At 28.7% G+C, this 21,974-nt stretch overlaps 1 protein-coding gene across 1 annotated transcript; it reads left to right on the top strand.

The window, feature by feature from the left end:
- The first annotated feature begins 12,820 nt into the window (after positions 1-12,820).
- Positions 12,821-13,425, top strand: LOC147809427 (fatty-acid amide hydrolase 2-like). The gene has a single exon (XM_087164107.1). It carries the CDS (start codon positions 12,933-12,935, stop codon positions 13,293-13,295), a length of 363 nt encoding a protein of 120 aa, XP_087020233.1. The 5' UTR covers positions 12,821-12,932; the 3' UTR covers positions 13,296-13,425.
- Positions 13,426-21,974: the final 8,549 nt, after the last annotated feature.

The following is a 21,974-nucleotide window of genomic DNA, read 5'->3' as shown; positions in this document are numbered from 1 at the left end:
CTTAATGCTTTTTAAGTGATGGAGAAAGGTGAATTGAGTATATGCCCTGTATTATCAGTCCATTAGTTATTTTACTGCCATTGAGAAGAAGCTTTTGTGAAGCCTGCAAAAAATGACAGTTATGTTATTGAAAGCTTTTTAATACTGTTTTTCGAAGCTCTGTCGCCAAGGAAAATAAAAAAAAGCCATATTTTAAGTGCCTTTCACTTGAAGCAATGCTATGATTTTAAAGTATATGTAGATAATCTTTGCCTGAAGAATTATCTGGGCTTTAGAATAGACAAATAACTTAAATATTTTAAAAGTTATTAAACTTAATTAAAAATGTCGCCAATTTGGCCACATTTTTCGAGATAGATGAAAATTATCAAAATCACTACCTTATTCTAAGTTTTTACAAATTTTAGGAGCCCAAGTAATGCAGCATAGGAGTAAGTTTTTAAATATTAAAAAATTAGACCATAAACTTTTTTCATTTACACGAAACTGTGGCTTTTTTCCATATTGACGTTTTAAGTCATTTAAAAAAAGCGTATACAGCGCTGGCTTTAGATAGGCGAAACTTGTCCTAACAGTCATGAGTAATTAATTTCAAAAATTGAAGAAATTCCCCTTCCCTTACCTGTTTAATACACATATCCCATAAAGTGTCAACTTTGTACAGTTTCTAGTTTACGGTGCCCTGTGAAACTTAAAGTGCATTTGAAAGTTTTAGGTACATTTAAAACTTAAAGTGCATTTGAACTTCTAGACAATATAAATAAAATAAAACTTGCATCAGTACACTTTGAATAATAGGTATTATTGTATGTTAAAAATTTTAAAAAAAAGCAAAATAAATTCTATTATGCATCGAACCCTATTTAAATTCCCACTTTTAATGTTTTAATTTTCAGATCTTCACCATTCTCTATTATTTTGACCATTATTTAATAATAAAGGTTTAAACAAATGTATGAAGTAAAGTAGTCTCTCTCACAGTACTAAAGTAGTCTAACTTAGAAATTATTTATGAACTTTTAAAGTTTGAAATTACTAATGTTGAGAATCATATTTTGCTTCTGTTGGATGAAAACTGATGATGAAACAATAATTATAAGAGTCATCTTTTTTTTATTAAAGAAATAGGTACTGTTTGATGACGCTAACCTGCTGTCAGATCTTCTAATACCTTCGGAATTTCTAAAGTGAATACAGAAATTGTTCCTTTGTGGTAGAATGCATATTGATTCCTAGTTTTAAAAGGTTAAAGTGATGACAAAGTTGAGAAAAAATGCAATAGTTTAAAGGAGCGAAAAAAAATTTGAGTCAAAAAAATATTTTATAATGCTCAATGTGATGTCGTTTTAATAATACTTAAGTTGAAGTTTCATTTTTCTGCAGCCTTGAAAAACCTTTACCGCTTTTTAAACTATCTAAACTATCTAACCGCTTTTTAAACTATCAGATTGTAGAAATCCTATCTGAATGATTTAGAACATTTATTGTGACAATTGTAATCATTTATTGTGACCACACCTAGTTTCCAATCAGTGAAATCGATCATTGTAGAAGGTAACAGTTACCAAATATTTTATATTTGCACATTACATTGGGTTTTTTTTATTTCAAGGCGATAAAAATAGTTCATCTCATATTGCATGCAAATAGCTGATTTCTTGAAAATCAATCAAACAAAAAACAGGGTTGCAGGGTACGCTGTAAGTTAATTCTTGGAAAATACATATTTCAGTTTAATCAATGCAGTTTTCGTCATTGGAAGGTAGCAAAATGCTTAATAAAAAAAGCATGTTTATATTTTTCGATTTATTTCTTACGGTTGCTCATGGCCTTCAATTTCTTTTTCCTTTTTTCAGAGGAAACTTATATGGTTCAAGGAATTCATGTTTGAATAATTAGATATGAAACATAGCTTGCATTTTTAATTCAATCAGTTTAAAACTCTCTTTACACATAAATTAAATGCTCATAAAATATTATATAAGACTACTTCAAAAAGCAAGTGCATCGTTATTAAGCTGGAAATTTAAACTCTCTACAATCTTTATAGTTGTTGTGAAAAGGTTATTCATACAAGCAGAAGTTGTCTTGTTGCATGAATAAGAACCAATTTTCTGGTTCAAAACCTATTTCAAAAAATTTTTCAAGGTGAGTAGATTTTGTGTTGTCATTTTCCTGGCTTCTTGAAATCATGAATAACATAAACTACATAGATTTATCTGAGTTATTTTAAGAAATCCTGTTGTTTTCTGCAGAATGTAAACGTCTTAGGCCAAAATATTAAATTAAAGTAAAGTTATATGCTATAAAATGGTGAATTTGTCATTATCCTGGCTGTCATTTTCCTGACTTATAAATTCCAGAACATTGAAGGGTTACAAGAATTTTTTCTTAACTGCTAATACTGTAAGGAGGAAAAACATATATTAACCTAATACCAAGTATATGTATGATTGTAATATGGTTGGATGTAATCAAAGTTATTTATTTATTTAATGATTGATTATTATACACAATTTTATTCTGTACATATCAGCAACAAAATTTTTTTTTATTCTTTCTACAGTAGATAAAAAGAATTAATTTAAGCAATTTATGGTCCATCTAACATAAAGGCTTAAGTTGAGTTACTATTAACTTAAAATGACTGTTTTTTAAACTTCTAAGCTAATATGTCATTTTCCTGGCATTCAAGATTTGGTGAATTTCTATTTTATTTTTTTTCTCGAGCAAATGTCAATAAACTACACAGCTGTCTGTAAGATATGAATAAGTGTAACTAAAGAAGTATACAAAAAAAATTTCAGATTATTTTGAAGACTTTGAATTTTATGAAATTGTTTGGCCCGAATTGTCATGTTTAAAAGAATTACCCATATATATATATGTATATATATATATGTAATACAAAAAGTAAATACTTTTGTATTAATAAAAGAATTAAATCTCTTTCGTTTTCATAAAATGTCTTTGTTAAAGAATAAGCGTAGAGAGATTCTATTTTGGGAATTCAAGGCTGAAAACATACCATTGAAATATAAATAGATTTATATTTCAAGGGAAGAGTTATTTTTAGAATCGTTCCCTTTTTCAATTCCATATAAGGAAGCAGAAATGATTTTCCTTAATGCGTAAGGATACAAGGAATGTACGAAACGTGCCTTTTTACCTCAAATCTATGTTGGTATAAAACGTAAGAGCGCATAGTTTTGCGTGTCCTTTTCATCATAATGTGATCCTGATAAGCTGTGCCGGAATTGTCCGGAGTCTTGTCCACTCCCCCTCCTTTTCAGGAGTGGGGACGTGAATTGTTAGCAATACCAGCCTACATTTAATAAACCTGTTTAGAACGTATGATGGCTTAAGACTGCAATTATTTCAAGCTAAATACAACACTGATAACAGGGTTGGAGCCCTGTTATTACAAGCCGGCAGGATAGTTGCTTGCTGAGGAAATCTTTGGACCGGCTGTGACGACTACGTTGAAATTTTCCTCATCCCATCCGTTTTGAAACCTCATCCCATCCGGAAAGCTTCTCCCCCCTTGGGCTTAAAAGAAGAGAAAAAAATCGGCAGTGAAAAATACGTTGAAGGAAGGAAGGAAGGGCGATTTCCACCCGTACTACTTGTACCTCGTCGCGCCTGAAGTGCTGATGTAAAAGAAAGGAAGGAAGATGGCTGGAGATTGTCCCCTGAAACCAGTGAAAGTATCCCATCCGATGACCCTACAATTCCATAGTGCCTCTAAGTTGGAAGAAACATCAAACATGGTAGTGATTCGACACCGAGTGATCCTACAATTCTTACTACTCAAGTTGTGAAATAAAAAGTGAATGTGCGCGAATCTTAATCATGAATATTCATGAATTGCTACGATTTAAGTGCGCGAAAGAAGAAAAAAAAAAATGATATGTTTGGTGTCTCTCGTCAAAGAAAAATAGATGAAGGTCAAAGGAGAAAAGTGTGGCTAATGGAAAGGATTTACTGTAGATATTTTTTTTTTTTTTTTACTCTCTCATTTTTATTTTCTTTCTCAATGTTGTGATTAAAAATTTTAGTAATATTAGATATGAGTAGTAATCTAAATATTTTATTTTGAATAATGGAATAGAGTATTATTCAGAGTTAGATTGTATTTCTTGTGTTTAGATATTTTTTTTAATATAAAATTATGATATAGTACTGTATTTATCGTGCATTTTAAAATGTTTTTTTTTTGGGAAAAAAAAATATGGTTCAAACGTCAATTAAATTAGTGACGGCAAACAAAATTAAGTCATTGTTTAAACTTTTGTTTTCTAATGATTTTTCAAGATCTAGCCACATTAAAAATTAAATTTTTCAAAACTATCTTTTGAACCTAACGATGAAGAGTTTTCAAACAAACTTAAAGAAATTTGTAATTCTCTTACTTTTTCGGACTTGGTCAAAACTAAAAATTCCTATTTTAAAAAATGTGAAACCCAATCAAACGGACAGTTAACACTTAACAAAATTTGTGAGACTCCCTTATTACGATAGGCCAAATTTTTAACTCAGCAAAGTTTCATACTTGATACTGATTTATCTTCATAATTAAAGTTTCATACTTGATACTGCTTTAGTAGGGTTGTAGCCTTGCAGGGATTTTTGTTTGTTTATTCATTGTGTCGGACCAGTTGTTATTCTATTTGGAAAGAGACTGATCATCTCTGCTAATTCTGAAAGTGACAACTTATCTTTGCACATTAAACAGCAGAATTCTCAAAATGTTAAGGTTAAAAATGGTGAAAAAGATGTTTCAAAAAAAAGTAAACATCGAAAAAAGAAAAGAATGATGTTTCAAAAAAGTAAGCATCGAAAAAATGAATGTTAAGGATGTTTCAGTAAAAGTAAACATCAAAAAATAGAAAGAAAGAATGTCCAAAAAGTTCAAATGATTCGAAGATAGCTCTAGGTAATGGATGCGTTCATTATCAGGTTAATATCGACGAAAAAATATGTAAAGGGTAACAAAAACAAAAAATAAAAGGAAAAATAGGAAAAAGAAAGAATGACCAAGAAACTGATTACAAAAACAAAATAACTAAAAAGAAATTTAAGTAAACAAAATTTTGAAAAAGTACATGTATCAAAGCTTAGGAAATATCACAAACCACAAATGTTGAAATTAAATTCGAAATAAATGACACTTGTTGTCCAGTTCATTTGCATAAAAGTTTTGTATATTTTTGTGTGAAAAATTGTTTTTTAAAATTTTAGTGGAATAGTTTTATTTCTTCAAGTAAATAATCATTTAACCACACAGAATCTTAAATTCTGATTAAATGACACTTGTTGTCCAGTTCGTTTCCATAAAATTTTGTATATTTTTGTGGGAAAAATTTTTTTTGAAAATTTTAGTAGATTAGTTTTATAAATGTTTAATTTTCTTTCTGTTTAGTTACTAAATAGATAAATTACATAATCATGTTTTTCATATTTTTGTCATTGTAAGTAATATTTTTTCTTCTCATAATTAAAAAGATGTTGTTTGTTAGTAGGGAAAAAGGAACAGTCGTACCAACCTAAAAATTTTAAAATTAAAGTTTTCTAAAATTTTTTTATTTTGGCTCACCAAAAATTTTTTTTGGGGGGGATGTAATACAAAAAGTAAATACTTTTGTATTAATAAAAGAATTAAATCTCTTTCGTTTTCATAAAATGTCTTTGTTAAAGAATAAGCGTAGAGAGATTCTATTTTGGGAATTCAAGGCTGAAAACATACCATTGAAATATAAATAGATTTATATTTCAAGGGAAGAGTTATTTTTAGAATCGTTCCCTTTTTCAATTCCATATAAGGAAGCAGAAATGATTTTCCTTAATGCGTAAGGATACAAGGAATGTACGAAACGTGCCTTTTTACCTCAAATCTATGTTGGTATAAAACGTAAGAGCGCATAGTTTTGCGTGTCCTTTTCATCATAATGTGATCCTGATAAGCTGTGCCGGAATTGTCCGGAGTCTTGTCCACTCCCCCTCCTTTTCAGGAGTGGGGACGTGAATTGTTAGCAATACCAGCCTACATTTAATAAACCTGTTTAGAACGTATGATGGCTTAAGACTGCAATTATTTCAAGCTAAATACAACACTGATAACAGGGTTGGAGCCCTGTTATTACATATATATATATATATATATATATATATATATATATATATATATATATATATATATATATATATATATATATATATATATATATATATATATATATATATATATATATATATATATATATATATATATATATATATATATATATATATATATATATATATATGTAGTGCTCCTCCTCTATTTTCCTCATAAACTCTTTAGCCGTGGCTTTTCATTCATCATTATATTGCATTTTCTATGCTTTTATTGAGATTAAGAATAAGGAATCTATTTACAGATTATATATACACGGAGCAGAGCTCCTGTATAGATGCTTACAGTTTCATTTCTAAAAGATAAGTGTACACTTTTTAACGTGTTACATATAATTTCCTTCATGTCATGTGACCCAAATAATCCAGACCATTTTTTATATCTTCTTTGTTAGGACCGGCGTTCTGTAACATCTGAAGACCAGATGGAGATGAATTAATATCTCAACATAGTCTTGATTTTCATGGGAATTTGGCTTCTTATTGTGCGGGGTGGATTCATTTTATAAATAAAGATTTCATCGCTATTCAACGGGACTAAATGTATACGCGAAGAGCCAAGTTAAGTATGTGAAAGAGAAATTTAATGTTCTCTGAGACCAGATAAGTTTATCTGCAGATAGATATAATTCTGTTTGAGTTTAGTCTCAAAAGATCCTTTTAATTTTATTAAGCTAGTATTTTAGATACTACAATATCCCCCCTCTCCAAGGTGTTGACCCGGAGGTGATCAGGCTCCACATCACATCTCATTGAGGAAAGATCAAAATCCTTACTTACCATCTTCTATTTAACTATTTAAAATGAATATTAATCTGGATGATTCAGATCACATGATCTGAATTACAAAAACAATCTAAAAATAAAAACAATATTCAAATATAATGTTAACAAAACATATGAAACTACCTCAATTGCAATGGTTTCGTACTAACTCTCAAAAATTTTTAAAATAGATTATATAAAACATTTATAAAAACACTCAATATTCTACTTCTTAAGATGCTAAAGAAACATCTACTTTAAAAATATAAATATAAAAATGTAGTTGCAACTAAACAATAGGCCTTAAAAATTGCTACGTACGTTTAAATCCTTGTGACATTAGTCACTTGATTGAGGACCTATTAGCATGCTTATAAAACTTCATCATTATCCTAAATCTCTAACAAAAATCTCTTAAATATTCATCTCACAGAGCTTTAAAATACTCATAAATTTTCCCTCTTCTGTTACACTTTGAAATAGTTATTCAAAATATTCTCTTTAACTAACTCCTTAAAATACTTCTAGTAAAAAAAAAACTAACTTTCCTCTTCATTTCTATAAATCTCAAATACACTACTTAATCTCAGTAATCACTATTCTTTCTAGTACATACCTTACAACAACTTTTCTTATTTTCACAAAATAATCAATTTTAGTACTCATTCCACATCCAATATTCATTTTTTTGTACTCATTTCCACAAACAATTTTTGGCATCGTTGCCACTTCTCATTCTTTGTGACTACATGTCACTGTATAAAGTATAAACACCTTCATAAAATACAAACATCAAAATATAAAGTAAAGAAAAATACAATTCCAAACATAATTTCCAGTTATGGAAGATCCTGGCAACCTTAAGTGTGTAATCATCAATTATATGCATTTGTGGTTTAATATTTCCACAAAGGCAAAAGAAAAGATAAAGCTTCGTCCACATAATCTGTTATCTCAGGTATGGGTAAACACTACGCTGGTTTTCACTAATTAGGGGTCGGATCTTCCAGAAAAGGGGTAATATTTCTTCTCATCATCATCAATATATATGACAGTTCAAACTTAGTCTTAATGTATAACAAAATTCATAATTTTTCCTTCAATAATTCTTCTTATTAATATTATTGATAACAGTTCAGTATCATTTTTAATAAATTACAAAATTCGAATTTTCCTTATAGCAAAATTACAAAAATATCATAACAGAAATTGACTAAAATTTACATAAAATGTACTCTTAATTTTCACCTTCTGGTGTTAAATGAAATTCTTCAACTGGATAAAAATATCTTAATTTGGAAGAGTGAACGATTTCAGTTTGATTATTATATTTATCTATTTCAAAGTTTACATTAGAAAGTTTCCTTAATATAGTGTAAGGGCCTGAAGAAGGAGAAGTTAATTTTCTAGTGTTAGGGTATTTATATTCTTCCATTATTACCAAATCTCCATCTTTAAAATCTGCATTTTTAAATTTTAAATCATATCTAAGTTTATTTTTCAAATGACGTTCCTTGGTTTTTTCGAAAGCTATTTCTCTGGCTTTTTCGACTGGGGGGTATAAAGGTTGATCAATAGGGGAATCAAAAGGCAAGGAGCCAAACAATAAATAAGCAGATGGAAAAGTTGTAACAGCATGAGGAGTATTATTATATTCAGACACAACTTGATAAAGAAATTTAGTCCAAGGAATCTTTTTAGAAAAGTTATTTACTTTACATTTTAATCTAGTAACTATTGATTGTCCTACCCTTTCTGATTTTCCATTACATTGTGGATGGTGACTAGTTGTCAGCAACTGTTTTACATTATGATTTCTCAAAATTTCTTAAATCGACTGGAAGTAAATGCTGGGTTCCTATCAGTTAATAAAGCCTTTGGGGCATAGGATGTAAATAAAGGCTTCAACAAATTCGAGTACACTTCTGATGTAATATTTTTGCTACAAAAAGCCCAGATATATCTGGTACAATGTTCAACTACAATATTCAAATATTTTTTAGAAGAGTTATAATAATTAAAACCACCTACAGAATCCAGTGATATTAACTCAAAAGGTTCTTTGCAGGGTGGCATTGACTGTAACAAACCGTATTTTTTCAAGTGTGAGATCTTATTAAACTGACAAGTTTCACAGTGCTTAACATAATTACTAATGTCCTTAATAATATCTGACCAATAATAGTATGGGGAAATAATGCTTAACTTTTTCTTTACACCTGGGTGACCATATTCTTCATGTACTTTTGAAATTAATTCTTCTCTTAAGGAAAAGGGGACTACAATTTTAATTAAACCCTTTTTACTAACAGTTAAAACATCATTAATTTTCTTAAAATTAGGATTATTTACATTATCAAGCCTTTGATGTTCAATTAATTTTTCTTTTTGAATTAAATGAGTTGGATAGCAATTATGGTGAGAAATTTTATTTCTAGAGAGCATATCTGCCTCAAAATTAGTACTTCCTTTTTTATATTTTATCTCATATTCATACATTGATAACTTTAAAGACCATCTAAATAATCTACCGGTCAGATGTTTCACATTTCTCAACCAAACTAGAGCTGCGTGGTCTGTATGTATGGTGAAAGGTGTTCCATGAAGATAATGTTGATATTTATCAAGAGCATCTACTATTGCTAAACATTCTAACTCAGTAATTGAATAATTTTTCTCATAAGTTCTTAATTGCCTCGAATGGAAAGATATTGGATGTTGTGTTCCATCCGGGTGCTCTTGTTTAAGGACTGCACCTATAGCCTCACCAGAAGCATCTACATACAAATGACATTTTCTTTGTGGGTTGAAAAGACTTAAAACTGGTTTGGAAATTAACGCGTTTTTTATCTCTTCGAATGATTTTTGACAGTCTTCAGACCAAACAAACTTAGCATCTTTTTTAAGTAATTTATTTAACGGCAATCTTAACTTTGCGTAATTTTGAATAAAATGATGATAAACATTAATCGAACCTAAAAACCTTTGTAATGACTTGACGTTATGAGGAGGCAGAAGTTTCTTAATTGTTTCTATATTTGCATCTTTAGGAGAACATTTACCTTCGGAAATTTCATAACCCAAAAACTTAATACTTGTTTTACAAAAATCACACTTAGAACCTTTTAATTTGATATTTTCTAACCTACAAATTTCGAAAATTTTTCCTAAATGAGCTAAATGCTCTTCAAGAGAATTACTATAAATTATAATATCATCAAAGAAATTTTTAGCAAATTTAATATTATGTTTTTGTAGTATTTGGCGGATAGCTCGCTGAAATATACTTGGGCTGTTCTTCCATCCAAAAGGGAGTCTTAACCATTCATATAAGCCAAAATTAGTGGTCATCGCAAATTTTTCAGTGTCACAATCTCTAATTTTTAAATGCCAAAAACCTGAACATAAATCCACTTTAGAATAATATTTTGCATTTGTTAAGTCATCAAGAACAATATCAATTCGAGGGATTGGTTCAGCATCTGATTTTGTTACTAAATTTAATCGTCTAAAATCTATACAAAGTCTATTTCTTTTTCCCTCATCTTTTCTGGTAACCATCGTTACAGGGGCTGAATAGGGACTATGTGAAGGTTTAATAATATCATTTTCTAACAACTTTTTAATTTGTGTCTCAATTTCTATATTATCTTGAGGAGAGCAACGATATGGACGTAAAGATATTGGCAATTCAGAAGTAAGAATAACCTTCTGAGGCTCTAATCTTATGAGTCCAACATCATATCTATCCTCACTAAAAATATCATTATATTTTTCTCTTAATAAGGATAGTCTCTTATCTACTATTTCCTGTGGTGAATGACAATCCACAGATTCAAGTGATTTAGAATATTTACTCGTTGGTGATGAGCAAAGACTATCCTTAACTACACTGAGACATAAACATTTTGACTGAGTTATAATATTTTTAGAGCATTTGATTTCATTTTCACCTTGAATAACAATTCTTTTATCAAAATCTATTTTAATATTAAATACGTACATGTCAGGTAGTGATAGCAAACAATAATTCAAATTCGTATTAATACTATACATTTTAATTTTATTTGTCAATTTACCGATACAAACATCTATTTCAATTAAATCAAAATCATGAATTTTGCCTTGTGTTTGTTGCAATGGCACCTTATCTCTTTCTTCAATTTTTCTATAGTAAATATTTTTTAATAATTTTGATGGAATAATTGATATTGTTCCTCCAGTATCACAAAGGGCCGGAATTTCAATTTTTGTGCCATCACTTCCCGACATAATCATATCACAAAAATATAAAGAATTTAATTGTCATTGATCATTAATACCATTTTCAACACCATTTCCAACATTTTTGTTACATTTGTTTTGAGAAGACTTATCATTATAATTTTCACTCTTTTTGTCATATTTGTTTCGGGAAGATTTATCAGAAACAGTTCCGTGGTGAGTTTTTTCAGCTGATCGTTTCATTTCATTACTATTATATTTAGACTGATTACTATACTGATTGAAACCAGCCCTATATGGGTAATTATAATTTCGTCCCATATAATGCTGTTGATCAGTCTGGTATCTGAACTGTCCGGGACCACTCTGATAATTATTTGTAAAATTTCTTTTTACTTGTGGTGCATTATTTGCAGCGCGTCTCTGCAAAGTAGGAGAAAATTGTTTCGGTTTAGTACCTGTCTGTAATTCATACCGATTCTTAAAGATTCAAATTCATCTAGTTTTTCTGCCAAATTTAAAGAACTATTCATAGAATTCCATGTATCAGGAAAATGCTGCTTTACTTCATTTGGTACTCTAGTTTTGATTTGGTTAGCAATAATTAATTCCTTTAATTCTTCAAATGATTCTATCTTAAGCTCAGCTAACCCATCATTAAAGTAAGCAGATATTTCATTGCAAAAATCGCGCCAAGAATCTTGAGATTTCTTATGAGTTGAAAAGAATTTAAATTTTAATTGCTCTGGATTATGTTTATACCTTTTTAATAATAAGGTTTTTATATGTGAATAATCATGAGCCAATTCACCCGGTTCCCGTGTTAGTTGGTTAACAATATCATGGGGTAACATATTCAATAAATAAACAACATATTCGGTTTCGGGAATATTAGCCAATTTGGCCTTAGTTTCGAAATTTTTTAAATACAAAAATATCTCTTCTTTATGGGGGTCAAACGGTTGTGACTATCTCATTAAGGAAATGTTTACATTAGATGAATTTACACTTGAACGTGTTTCCTTATCATTACTTTGAAAAGTTAATTTATAAAGTTCAAGTTCTTGATTTTTAGCCTTTAAAATTTGTAATTCTTGCATTTCTTTCTTTTCTTCTAGCATACGACTTACAATTTCTTTGGTTAACCCCTCATTGTAATTTTCATCTGATATTATTTTTTTCCTGATTTCGGAAACTGGTTCGGTATCACTTACTAATATTCCTAACTCATCTGCCAAAACAATTAAATCAGCTTTTACTAGTTTACCTAAATAGGATATATCTTTGTCATTATTTTCTAGACTTAAAACCTTTTCTCTTAAAAGTTGTAATTCTGATTTCTCCCGTTTTTCTTCTAAAATTCTATTAACTATTTCTTTAGTTATAGATTCGTCATAATTATCTTGCGTTACAATTTTATTTCTTATCTCTGGAACTGTGTTATTTTCTTTTACATCTAATTCTAATTCATTCGCTAAAATTACCAGTTCTGATTTAACTAATTTCCATAAATATGCCATTTTTCACAACAATAATTATCAATAACTTAAAAATAAGATACTTATTTTTGCAATAAGAGAAATGAAAATCAAAATTAATTGAAAAGAAAATCAAAATTAATTGAAAAGAAAATCAAAGTATTACATTTTCAAAATACCAACACACTCTATATATTAGCCGGTGAAAGCGGCAAAATCAACCTCTGGTGGGAACTTTTCAAAAGCATCTTCCGACTCTCCGATCACACGTGGCCGGCCATCTACTTCGCCATGGTTGACAGAAGGACCAAAGATGCCTTTTACTACAAATGCTTGCAGAAATACCAAGAATTAGAGAAGAAATTCCAGGAAATCTTCAGCGAAGATGCCATTCTCCTGATACCGACTCATCCAGAACCACCTCCTCATTATCTCATGACCATTCCCAAATACCCCAATATTGCCTACACTTGTATATTCAGTATTTTAGGTTTTCCTAGTTCGCAGATACCCACTGGATTTTATAATGGAGTACCTATTGGTATCCAAGCTGTTAGTGGGCATTTCAAAGACCATTTGACTCTTGCTACAGCTGTTGAGTTGGATAAAGTATTTGGTGGCTGTAAAAGTCCATGTCCAATTATAGCTTCATAAATATCCACTCAAACTTCGTTGAGTTTATAGAACTTATCAATTAAATTGTTTGTTTTCAATAGTGTTAAATCCTCATTTTTATCATTATTATTGAAATCAAGAACGTTATACATCCATATGTGAAATTTAGCTAATAAAACTATGTTTATAAATATTTATGCTATTGGCAATGTATAAAAACTAGAAAACGTAATATTGTGACAAGGAGCTATATAGTTCTTTAAGATTGAAAATATTTATTACATCGGTAATTTTAGTAAAAAATATCAATCGCATACTTCTGGAATACTATTTTTAGCTAACTGAAATAATGTTTTCAACAATATTATATTTCATTTAAAAATTACTTCGTATGTATTTATCATGAAATAATTACTTGTTCGATTCAATTTGTGGAAATTACTAACTCTAAATCTGATTACTGAAAGATAAGTTAAACGCAAAATTTTTACATTGCTTAGGTAAACTCAATGTATACATTTTGCTTTAATCAAAAATTTAGGGGGATTTAAACCCACTAACTTCTAGCTACAGAACGTTTAGAATTAAAAATATTTTCATTCAAATTTAAGTAATTATCATTAATTGAAATGAAAGCCGGTGTACAAAATTTTTCGTAATAACATATAAATATATTTTTTCAAATACTGACAATAAACAATTCATGTCTATATTATATTAAGTGTATTGCCGTGCAAGTATTTTCATGTGGAGCAATTATTTTTCAATGGTGCTAAGGTTGCCAAGTTTGGTAACCCTGTTTTTAAATTCTTTGCTACAGCAAATGATTTATATCTTAGCAAATGAGAACAGAACATTTCGACGAATATCATAGATTGATTTACATTTTCTACGCTATTCTACATGGTCAAATTAAACTATTGCGAGTCACAATTTCAAAAATGATAAAACTGTAAATTTTTTATAAACATAGCGTAAAAAAAGCAAATGGAAAAATTTCTTCAGCATTATTTACTATAAAATTATATTCAAACTTGCTGCATGAAAACATGCACAAAGATGCATTCTCTTTTAAAAATGTTTTTCTTTCACTTTTTAATTTGCATGACTAGTGAATTTGTGTTGTATTGTAATGTAATAAACATTAATTTCATCAAAATACCATTTCATAGCTCTTGTATTTTTCTCATTGTATTAGAATTATGAACTATCGATTTCTCTTTTTATACAGGTCAATCTATTTTAATTAACTGTTACTTGAGACACTGATAATATACCAATTAAACACAATTAGCTATTTTTCTAAAATATAAGTAAGAGTTTGTATTTTTTCTATTGGATAACTTTAATTAGACTAACCAATTTTTAAAGAAAAATTATAGCAGAAAAAGATATAAATAAAATTCTGGTCGCACATTCATGTAGCAAGGCATGAACTAATCCTCAACGAGGGTCGGATTTTTGTTCAAATTTTTTTCCATAGATAACACTGCTTACAGTAAGCTTATAAATTAACGAAAATAATTTTTATTTGAACATTTTAACATGTCACATTAATATATGTGATTGCAGTGGACACTGGATGTTTTGAAAATACTGTAATATGATTTTCATCAAATAGATGATTTTAAAACATTGTGGCGTGATTTCGATGATTCTCTTTTTATTTAATTTTAGAAACTTTTGAAAAATAAATTTTCAATTTTATGTGCACTTTTCAAGAAAAAAGAAAGAAAATGCAATTTTCATTTTGAAAAAAATTTCAAAAACTTATACCAAATGACGATGAAAACACAGCAAAATATCGATATTTAAATTCAAATTGCTCTCTCTTGCCAATCCGTATGATTGCTTTGACGAGTACCAGATAAATTAATCAAAATTAAGGCTAAAAACATTTTTAACTAAAATTTTATTCCATTATCACATATAGGGCTCCGCAAAGGACATTGGGATAAAATTAAAACCAAATACTTTTTCTCAGCTATAATTGGAACTTCATTCACATGAAAACTAGTCAAAAAAATTTCGTCAAAGAAATTAATTAGCAATTTGGCAAAAGTTAGTTGACAGCTTCCTTACCATTTCAATTTTTTTCAATCGTATTAGTTGATACACACACTTTCTCATAATATATATTATAAAAATAAAAGGAACTTGATCAAAAACTAATTGTAAACTATTTACAGTTTAGTCATTGTAAGTTAAATATTTTTATCGCAAAATATTATAAAATAAGGTGATGCCATAGAATTTCTTTTTAATATAATAAATGTACATCTTATTTAGTTTTAAGTTATAATTTTGAATGAGATTGTTATTTTAAGTTTAAATAAAAATATCCAAAAAAAAGAGCTGGAATAATGAATTAAGTTAAATATAATTGTATAATTATTAAAAATAGTTAAAGATATTATTTAAAAACGTGGATTAAATATCTCTGTTAACAAAAAAAGTAAAAAAAGATACCCTTGAATAAGAGACAAATAAGTAGTTAACACAGGTAAGTTCCCTTTAACTTTTATTAATTCTGAATTGGTGACAGTCAAATATTTCCAGATTAATTTAAGGATCCCATTATATGTTTTTTTTTTGGACCGAATATATTGGCACAATAATGAGAAAGGACGATTTCAGCCTATTGCCATTTTCGGTTATATAAGGAAACTTATTAACACGCATACAGAATACAATATTTAATACAGTGCTATGTATTAGTGCTGTACTCAGAAATGTACACACATTTCCAAATCGATGATTTTTAACAAAGGTTAAAAAAATTGTATACAAATTTTTTGAATAATATTAAACGTATGAGGCTGGAGTAGCAATTTGACAAGCTTGTGATGTATTGTGAAAATATAAAAAAGCTAAGGGGAAAGATAATGTAAATAAACCTTAACATTTAACGAATATTTATTATGGATTGCAACTACAACGATCATTTATTTTGTGATATTTTACACATTTAAATGGAGCATTGATTTTAAGTATCATTATATTTATGATTAAATAAATTTAATGCATTTAAAAAGTGTAATAAAATTTTTTTAATTTTTTTTCTTTTTCATGAAAACAGCTTTGTATTAAAAAATAAAATGAAAAAAATGTTTGAGAAATAGTCCAAACATTTAAATGAATTTCGATTCGCTTTTTTCAGACTGTCAAATTGCAATAGAACTACATTTAGAAAACTTACTACTTTAAGGATTTATTTTCTTATACAATGTTTTAGCCTTCGCAATAATTAGAGGAAAGGGAAAAGAAAAAATTGAAAGGAACCATGTTCTTTGATTTGAGTACATGGTTCCTTTCGTAATAAACGTTTTAACTTTTAAATGAAATAAATTTTTCAAAATTAAGTCTAAAAAATTGTTATTCGAATCTTATTAATCATTACATGCAATCAATTTTATCAAATTTTCGACTTAACTCTAAAGGTAAAATTCCTACGCTTGTTCAAATATGAAAAAGAAACTAATTTCCCAAAACAATAATAGATGACGCCACTACAGTTTGGAAACCGAAATATAACTTAGTTTTTAAAACTATCAAAAGATAACGCAAATACTTAAGTATCAGCACTAATTAAATTTATTTACTGATCGGAAACTAAATTGAATTAGCTTGACTTCTTATCTTCTTATAGCTTGACCCTTTTAGATATATTTTCTTCGCCTTTTTTTTCTCTTTTCTTTTTTTAAGATCTCTTATTTTGTTTTTTTCCTGTTCTGTCTCTTTTTTTTTTTTTTTTTTTAAACATCTCTGAAAAATATTAAATTTTGAATCAATAACAATTTTTCTAGTCTATAAATTAAGTCACACAAAACATACATCTTAACATACATAATTGCATTGAAACAAATTATAAATTTCACGAAAAAAATTACATGAATCAATTTTAAACTGAAAGAAATCAACGTAAATATTGAAAATGCACCTCTGATTCAAAATGTTAGAAAAATTTAAAAATTCGACATTAAAAATATTCTTATTTTGTTAATTTATTTTTAAGCATTTAAGTTTAATTGAAAAGTTACATATTCCGTATTATTTGTAAACATTAAAAATCAAAATATAGTATAATTCGACAATTCATTTTTGAAAAAAAATCAAAATATTAGAATAAAACTTCATTAGGTCCAAACTTTTAGAATGGTTCATCATAAACACTACAATTTAATTATAAATTAAGAAAATAAGTTGTTTAAAATTTTACATTATCGCCTTTAACTTCGATCACTGCATATAAACAATCTTGTATGGAACAAGCAAGTTTTTTTTTTGTTTTTTTTTTTAACCGCATTAGCCCAAGTAGACTTAATCTCCACTAGCTAAGTTTTGTCTGTAAGAGCACCTTCGTACATTTTTTTCTTTTCTATACTCAATAAATTTTTAATTGAGTTCAGATCTGGTGAAATAGCTGTTCCCGGTATCACTGTAAAATTGCTTTTCTCTAATCAGACACATAATTCATTTTGATGTATGAAGTGAAGCTAAATATTGGGAAAATAAAAACTGTAAAAACGTCAGCCAGAGATGACAGTAAACTTACAGCTTAGAGTGACACTTGCAGGTTCTTTTTATAAATTTCCATAATGTGAAATTGATTTCACGCTGAACTGTATCTGTAGCAGAAAACAAATTTATTATAGCACATACTTATGCCCCATCCCAAACCGAAAACATAAAATAAAAATAATAAAGAAATAATTATAAATCACATCTTTCAAAAACCGCTCCGCTCATCCTCTGTTCTTATCCTCGTTCTCATCTTCGACATCTCTTCTCTTTTTCAATTCTTTTGTTTTGTTGCTATATCGTGTTGCCATCTAGAGGTGGCAAACCTTAAGCTTAGTTTAAAAAAAAAAACTTCCAGAAGAGTACGATATTTGCATCAAAAATGGAAAGAAGAAGGATGGAATTAATGATCAAAAAATGGAAAGAAGAAGGATGGAATTAATGATCAAAAAATGGAAAGAAGAAGGATAGAATTAATGATCAAAAAATGGAAAGAAGAAGGATGGAATTAATGATCAAAAAATGGAAAGAAGAAGGATGGAATTAATGATCAAAAAATGGAAAGAAGAAGGATGGAATTAATGATCAAAAAATGGAAAGAAGAAGGATGGAATTAATGATCAAAAAATGGAAAGAAGAAGGATAGAATTAATGTTTCTAAATTGACAGCAAGGAGTCTTCAAATTTAAGTTTCAATCTTGTGTTCCAGAAACAAAACCACTAACGACTGTAAAACAAAAGCTTGCAAGAATAAGATGGTGAAAATCAAGATACTTATGGAGTTGCAAAACTATATTTAGTGCCGAAAGTATGTCCATGCGTGTCTTATGGTTGTCAAAGCGTTCGAGTTTGGTGGATGAAATAATAATAGAGAGATTACATGAAAAATTTATTAAAGAAAGCTTGAAATGTGCGGTTGTTTGCAGCTATAGTGAGATAGTGTTAAGTTACATTAGCATAAACGTACCTGGAAAGGTAAAAGTTGCTTCAGATATCAAGATATATCAAGATATTCTCGAGCGCTGCATGAATATTTGAGAACGATTTTATTTTCAAACAAGATTTATGCTCGCCTCATACAAAATCAACTAAAATCTGACTGGAGCAAAACAAAATTATAGTGCTACCATGACTAGCTAATACACCAGATGCTTATCAAATTTAAATTTTTTGAAAATAGTAAAGAAAGAACTGGGAAGAATTGTTCCTAGAAACAAAGCTGAGCTATTTGAGAACATTAAGTCTACTAGCGCTAATGCAGACAGCAAAAAAAATGTTCTTCTATTCTATGGAAGATTGTTTATACGCAGTGATCAATGCTAAAGGTGGTTTTGAAAAATATTAAGTAGCTTTTTTCTTCATTTGTACTTGAATTTTAGTGTTCATTATAAAATATTTTAATTTTGAACCGCATAAAATTTTATTCTCATATTTCAATTTTTTTAAATAAATTGTCGAATCAGTTTATGCTTCATTTTGATTTTTTAGTGTTTAAAAATAGTGTGAAATATGTAAATTTGACTCGTTAAATTTTTATTTATTTTAGGTAAGTATAAAACAAAAATAAATAAAGTAAGATAATTTTAGTAACAAACTTTTTAATTATCCTAATATTTTAAATAAAAGATAATAGATAGAAGATAATAAATAAAAGATAATTTACGATATCTAATGAAAAGTGCAAACATTAAAAATATAGTATCAAAAGAGTACGAAGTTTTAAATGTTCTTCGTATAATTTGACTCTTATTCAAAGAAACAATGATACCCAAGACTGCAAAAAGCGGTTATTCAGGTTCTCAGTGGTTATTCAGGTATATTTTCAGAAGAAAGAAATTCAAGTTATGAATTCGAAAACTTTTACTCTCATAGTCTATTAGTATGCAAACTATTAATCACATTTCAGTACATAGAAATAGGATCATTAGATTAAAAATTATTTCCGTTATGTTCCGTTTTTCGTTTTAGGGATTGAATACACAAACGCAATAACTTAAATTAATTATTTCATTTATTTGGTTAGCTAAGTCATTGCTTAACAAAGTTGGGAAAGTTATTCCAATTTCTCGTGTAAACTTTTTTTTCATCTTCAATTTTAAAACAAATTACATAAAAAAAATAATAAATAAATAAAGATATTAACCAAAATAGTAAAATATCAGAACATCTGTATGTTTTATCTGTATATTTACCGATTCAAGCTGAACAGAAATATTTTATTAAAAAGAAATAATAATAATAATTATTTGAAACATTAACAAAGCTTATATCATTTCCATCACGGTTAGCACAACACCTTGAAATAGGAGGAAAAAAACAGTTTCAACAAAAATTAACAACTCTTAACTAATTTATTTAGAATTAATAGTGAGAACTTATTCGTTCCAAAATTATCAGCTTCTTTTAATTTTTCTATGATCTGGTTGTTGATCTCAGTGCACCGTTTTTCTATCAATGCTTCTGTTAGCTGGATATTTTTAGAACTCTTACAACTCATTCCCCCTTCAAAAACTTTTCCTATATTATACATTTTTTGACAAGCGCAAAACTTAATATAATTACATTTCAAACTTCAATAGTAAACAAAATTTTTTACTCGTTAATTGATTTTTTTTTTCGCTTTTTTCCTCCAAAACAACATAGAATATTAGTATATATCGACCATAAAAGCCTGTTAATCCCAAAAATGTTTTTTTTCCGTGTTTGATGGGGATAATCTTTTTCTTGTATCATAGTACGCAAAGTTAAAAGAGCAAATGGTAGAAACCTGATTCGAAACAGGTTCCGATTGGTTAAGATCCGCTTGACAGTTCTATGAAACATTTACACAAAGTTTGACTGTGGGTGACGAACTTAACTGAAGTATGCTGAACATTTATGCCAAATCGATCAAAAAACTTAACATGCGCATAAAAGTAGTTGGTACTTTTCAGTTAGCCAGGCGTAAGCAAAAGAACTTTTACTTAATTTTATTTCTTTAAACTCTGAATGAAATGGACATTCACAAAAATTGAATAAAATAAAAGAAGGGGACAGGACAGCCTGGTAGGTAGAGCACTGGGCCCATGCACAAGGGGTAGTGGGTTCAATCCCCATCGGCAAAAGACTCCCCGTGTAGAAAATGGTGACTGATGCACGTTAAAAATACGTCGAGTCACTAAGTCCTCCATGCTCCCATAACAAATCATACCAACTACCTCTGGGGGTACTGATCCAGGCGTTGCCTTGTCTTCTGGATTGGCTCAATTCTACAATGCTACGGAGTTGTACATTAGTAGTCGTAAGATCAAAACTGGGTCGGCTATTCAACGACGGTTATAAAATAAAATGAAATAAAAGAAGTTAAAAAAAAATTAAAAAGAACTGATTTTTCATGCACCTGACTAATTGAAAACATCAAGATATTCCTTGATCCCATTAGATTTGTCTTAGGAAACTAGATCTACAAAAATAGTAAAAAGTGCATTAATCATCGACACAGATCCTCTATCATTCACTAGAATCACCTAAGGATATTTTAATGAAATACATGACTGTTATCAAGGATGTTATCAAGTGTTTCATTGCACTTTGCATGGTAGGCTGAGTACCCTGTACTACTGAGACCCTTTTTAAAGAAGCAATTTTTTTATCATTTGGTGTCTTCGCTCTTTGATAGATTTCATCCGTAATTTTCCAGAACTTAAATTAAAAAATTTTAATAAAATTTCTTCAACTTGGTCATGGCTGTTAATTTATTCTTCAGATTCTCTTGCTGTTAATTTTGTTATATCAGGTGAATGAAAAGATGATAAGTGACTCTCTTTTATTTAAGAATCTGTGATCTGTGCTTGTTTTGTCTGACGCTCGAAAATTACTACTATATACAGGTAAATTTAACTTGTGAATATCCAACGTATTCCACTGAGTAGTATCAATATCTCCAGTACCAATATTTAGACGCTGAGTAGCAGCAATATTTTATGGACCACTTGGCTTGTTACTAAAAGTTAATCAGTCTTGTTCAAATTATTGTTTGTTTCTTCTCCTTTTTCTGTTCCTTTTTTTTCTTATCTTCGTTGTCCTGCTTTTTCTTGTTGTCTTTGTTACTCTGCTATTTCTTTATTTCCGATACGATTCCCTTCAATCACTGCAAATATTTCTTTAAACAAATTGAATTTTTAAAACGTATTAAATCACTCAGTACTATTGTCCTTG

The sequence above is a fragment of the Parasteatoda tepidariorum genome, chromosome 5 (assembly GCF_982258835.1).
Source record: "Parasteatoda tepidariorum strain Cologne lab strain chromosome 5, Ptep-v5.0, whole genome shotgun sequence".
Lineage (NCBI taxonomy): Eukaryota > Metazoa > Arthropoda > Arachnida > Araneae > Theridiidae > Parasteatoda > Parasteatoda tepidariorum.
Note: the sequence above shows the minus strand (reverse complement) of the source record. Positions and strands in the feature narration are given on the sequence as shown.